The 4,110-nt window shown below is 40.4% G+C and overlaps 1 protein-coding gene across 1 annotated transcript in view; it reads right to left on the minus strand.

The window, feature by feature from the left end:
- Nucleotides 1-827: 827 nt before the first annotated feature.
- NFKBIA (NFKB inhibitor alpha) overlaps nucleotides 828-4,110 on the minus strand; it is a 6,941-nt gene continuing 3,658 nt past the window's right edge. Inside the window, exons 2-6 of the mRNA XM_044661958.1 lie at nucleotides 3,510-3,618; nucleotides 2,816-3,026; nucleotides 2,342-2,430; nucleotides 1,793-2,053; nucleotides 828-1,393 (exon numbers count right to left, since the gene is read on the minus strand). Coding sequence (XP_044517893.1) covers nucleotides 1,331-1,393; nucleotides 1,793-2,053; nucleotides 2,342-2,430; nucleotides 2,816-3,026; nucleotides 3,510-3,618 — 733 coding nt within the window. The 3' untranslated portion in view covers nucleotides 828-1,330. The remainder of the gene's footprint in view (nucleotides 1,394-1,792; nucleotides 2,054-2,341; nucleotides 2,431-2,815; nucleotides 3,027-3,509; nucleotides 3,619-4,110) is intronic.

The following is a 4,110-nucleotide window of genomic DNA, read 5'->3' on the forward strand; positions in this document are numbered from 1 at the left end:
CTTTAAAAAACTTCCTGCAATTACATTAGAGGTTTTCCCAGAATTAGATATAAACTATTATGTCATTCTTAGTTTCCTCCATGGTAATGATCAAATATGGGGATATGGAGAAGTAATGAATACCAAGTGTGGAATGAGGTATATTCACTGTTAAGATGTAATCAATGTACTGGGTTTATTTTGCTTAATTATGTCTTTGTTACAAGGAGAGTACACAGTACAACAGCTTTAGATCTAAAATTTTTCAAATCTAAACTATAGATTTAGACCTTTGAAATCCACTAGAACAACCCCCTCATTTTATAAATGAGTAGTAATCTGAGGCTTAGAATTTAAGCAACTCGCTCCAAGTCCCTCAAGTACTAAGTAGCTAATTACCAAACAACTTACTACAAGAGCTGGGATTCAAAGACAAGATTCTCAGACACAAAAGCCTTATTTTCCATTACACTGCAGTAGGTTGGGTGGTAGTGATTTTTGCAGTGATTGCAATTAGGGGGGGAAAAGGCATATTTCCCTCCAACTAGGACAAGTCATTTATAAGATTATTGCTTGTCATTCTCATATTGACCCCTAACATGCCTGCTACCAGTCTTTAGGTCCTCCTTGATCACTTGCCAACTGATTGTAGGTGTGTACAGTATTTCTCAGCAGCAAGTGGAACTAGGGTATTCTGATGTCTTAATTGAACTGTTAACTCTTTCTTTCTCTGGAATGTATCTACAAGTAACTGTACTCTCTCTTGACTCTTAAGATAAATTTGAGTATGTTGTGAATCTTCTATCATCTATGGAGAATAGAGAAAACATCAATAACTAGAACAATCCTGCACATAGAAATTTGTTTAATAAATATACATCTTAAAAGTACCAAAACATTACCAACAAAATAAACATAATATACATTATTTACAAGAAAGTGTAATCATCACTGACAAAATAAGATAAGAAGCCCATTCTTTTTAACAGAATCCAAAATTTTTCTTTCAGTTCATCTGACAGAAAGGATTTGTAGTCAGCCATTAGAATCCATGGTTAGCAAGTCAGCAAAATGGTAATGAAGGTGCAACTCTTTTGGGCACCCCAAACCATTGGATGAAGTCTCCAGAAATCTCATATGCCTCTTAGGAAATTTTCTTTGAATTTCCAATCTTCTTCCTTATTCCATGCCAAGAATTCCCCACAAGGACAGGATGTGAGACACCCTTTCTGATAATCATAATGTTATCAATCTGCATAGTTATGCTTGACCTTTTTTTTGTTTTAAATCTTTTTTTAGAAAAATAAAATATCTTTTTGTACAAATATACAGAATAGAATCTTATGCTTTTTCAGGCATGCTCAGTTCGTAATGTTAGGCGTTGGCCTCCAATCACACAGTCATCATAAAGCAACTATAAAGAAAGAAAAAAGGTAAGTTAATGACTAGAGTTTCAAAGGAAAAGAGTTCAATAATTCTTGGGATTCTTTTCTCATTATATAATTCTTTAAAAGTAAAGATTTTTTTCTTCCTTAAAAAGGGCAGATTAAGCCAAGAAAAAGCTATAAAAATAACCCTAGGTGAGTCTATTGGCATTTTTACAGGGAGAAGATATTTAGGAGAAATATTTGAAATATTCATTTTATGACATTCTGATAAGAATAAGGCAGAATGCATAGTTGACAAATAAAGCTAAATTGCATTTTGCTTTACTCACAAGAGAACTTTTTGGAAGGAAAAATAAGATCTCTAGCTAAAAGAGCTCACAGGTTCAAGCTTGTCAGGAGTCAGTAAGTATTGTATTCATACTTACTTCATCCTCTGTAAATTCTGACTCTGTGTCATAGCTCTCTTCATCCTCACTCTCTGGAAGCATTTGCAGATTTTCCATAGTCAGCTGCCCCAACTGCTTCTGAATAGTAGTGTTCTCTCTGCCCCAAGTCAGTTGATATGGAGAGTAACCCTGGTAGGTAACTTTGTTCACATCGGCCCCACACTTCAAAAGGAGTGATACCAGTTCAGGATTCTGCAGGTCTACAGCAAGATGGAGGGCAGTTCTGCCATTACAGGGCTCCTGTAATCCAAGGAAATTAGGATGCTTAATATCTAAATGTAAAATAAATCTACATTATGGAACTACTCTTCTGCATCCTTGCTACACAACTATTTGAAAAGTGTTATAGGTATAGCCAGGTGGCTCAGTGGAGTTGGGAAGACTGGGTTTCAAATCTGTCTTCAGACACTTCTAGCTTTGTGACTCTGGGCAAGTTACTGAACCCTATTTGCTCTTACATTTCTTCTGCTTAAGAACCAATATTTAATATGGATAGAAGGTAAGGGCTTAAAAAAGTGTTATAATCACCTGAGCATTGACATCAGCTCCCAAGGACACTAAATGTTCTACTATTGCTAAATAGCCATGGATAGAAGCCAAATGGAGGCATGTGTGACCTGTAAGGATAGTAATGGAAAACATGTTATCATTCATAATATAAAACATAATTGTCATTCATATTAACCCTAAGATTTTCTGCTGTTCCCAGAAAAGAACCTTTTCATCTCATTTTTAAAAAAGATTTAAGCCATATGATCTAAAGTTTTAGAAACTAGGCTTCTATTCTTTCCCCAAATAGGTGAAATTCCCTGAACTAAATTAAACTGAGAAGGGAGCCACAAATGACACGTAGGCAAGTTTTTCTCAACCTTGGGTTTCAGATTCTATACTAAGCTGGTCAAAATAAGCCAATTCTACTGTGTGTAGGCCCTTTCTTAAGATCCTCACACTACTTTCTGGGGTGGGGTGGGAGGGAGAGAATGGCTGAAGATGTAGTCATACCATTGTAGTTTGTAGATTGTAGCACAGAGAAGAGGTCCTGGGTTTGGCAATATTGGGTAAGTACTCCTACACTAGCCAGGCATCCCTGCTCACAAGCAAGGTGCAGCGGTGTGTTCCCTTGAAAGTCCCTGAGCTCTGGGTCACAGCCAGCTTTCAGCAGTGTCTCAGCAATCTCTGGCTGGTTGGTGATCACTGCTAAGTGAAGAGGAGTCTGCAAACCAAAAAAGGAAAAAAAAACAAACCAGGTAAGCCACAGGTCACACAAAAACATTGTGGGATTCCCTTAAAAATGAACATTTCCCTAGATTTTGGGACATTTGGGACATCCCATACCATTAGAATAGAAGTTATAACTTAAAACCCAGAAGTAAGTTTCTTATACTTCAGTGATACAATAGGACTTTCTTGGAGCCAGGGGTCCTGGGTTCAAATACTGAGTTTTGCCATATACTTTGCTACCTAGGTAACTTTTTGGGTAGGCAAGTCACTTAATCACACTGGATTTCTGTTTCCTTGTCTATAAAATGAGGGTTGTACTAGACCTAGAGATAGATGGTCCTTTCTCCATCTAAATCCTACACCAAAAGAAGCAAATGATGGACCAAGTATCAAATTCAAAATTTATTATTATTGATTCAAAGCCTGTCAAATGGGGCCAAGAAGGGCCAAAAAGTGGGTTTTGATGGGATCGTACCTGTTGCAGATTGTTCTGAGAGTTGAGGAAAGCCAAGTCCCCTGCTACTTGTCGGATGACTTCCAATGTCAAAGTCTTCTCTTCGTGAATGATGGCCAGATGGAGAAATCTGAAGCAGCAGCATAGGGTTACAAAAGGAAAAAAAACGCAGCCATGAAGTGACGCCCAGCAGGACCGTGGGAAGGTGCAGGGGGAAGGGGGAAGGAGGAAGGAGGGTTGCGCAAAGTCGGGGTTTCTGAAGGCCGAGGCCGGTGTTTTCCGAGAGGTTATTATGAGCGGAGTGTTCCTGGCACTACCCCAGGGACTTTCCGGGCCCTCCCCCACCCCTCCCCGGCTGGCGCCGGCCCGGCCCCGCCCCTTCTTCCCCAGCAACTGGAACGCCCTGTACTTCCCCCTCCCGGCTGGCCTCCCCCGCCCCCTCCCGGCGTCCAGGGCCCTCGGCCAAGCACCGCAGAAAGTCCCAGCGCGTCTCTTCCCCCCCTCTCCCCCCCCAGGACGCCTTAAGCAACCGGGGACTTTACGTCCCCCTCCACCCAACTACTCCGCTGAATCCTGGCCCCAAAGGGCAATGGATTTCCACCGTCTTTTAAAGGGTGGAGGG

This window comes from Gracilinanus agilis, chromosome 2, assembly GCF_016433145.1.
Source record: "Gracilinanus agilis isolate LMUSP501 chromosome 2, AgileGrace, whole genome shotgun sequence".
NCBI lineage: Eukaryota > Metazoa > Chordata > Mammalia > Didelphimorphia > Didelphidae > Gracilinanus > Gracilinanus agilis.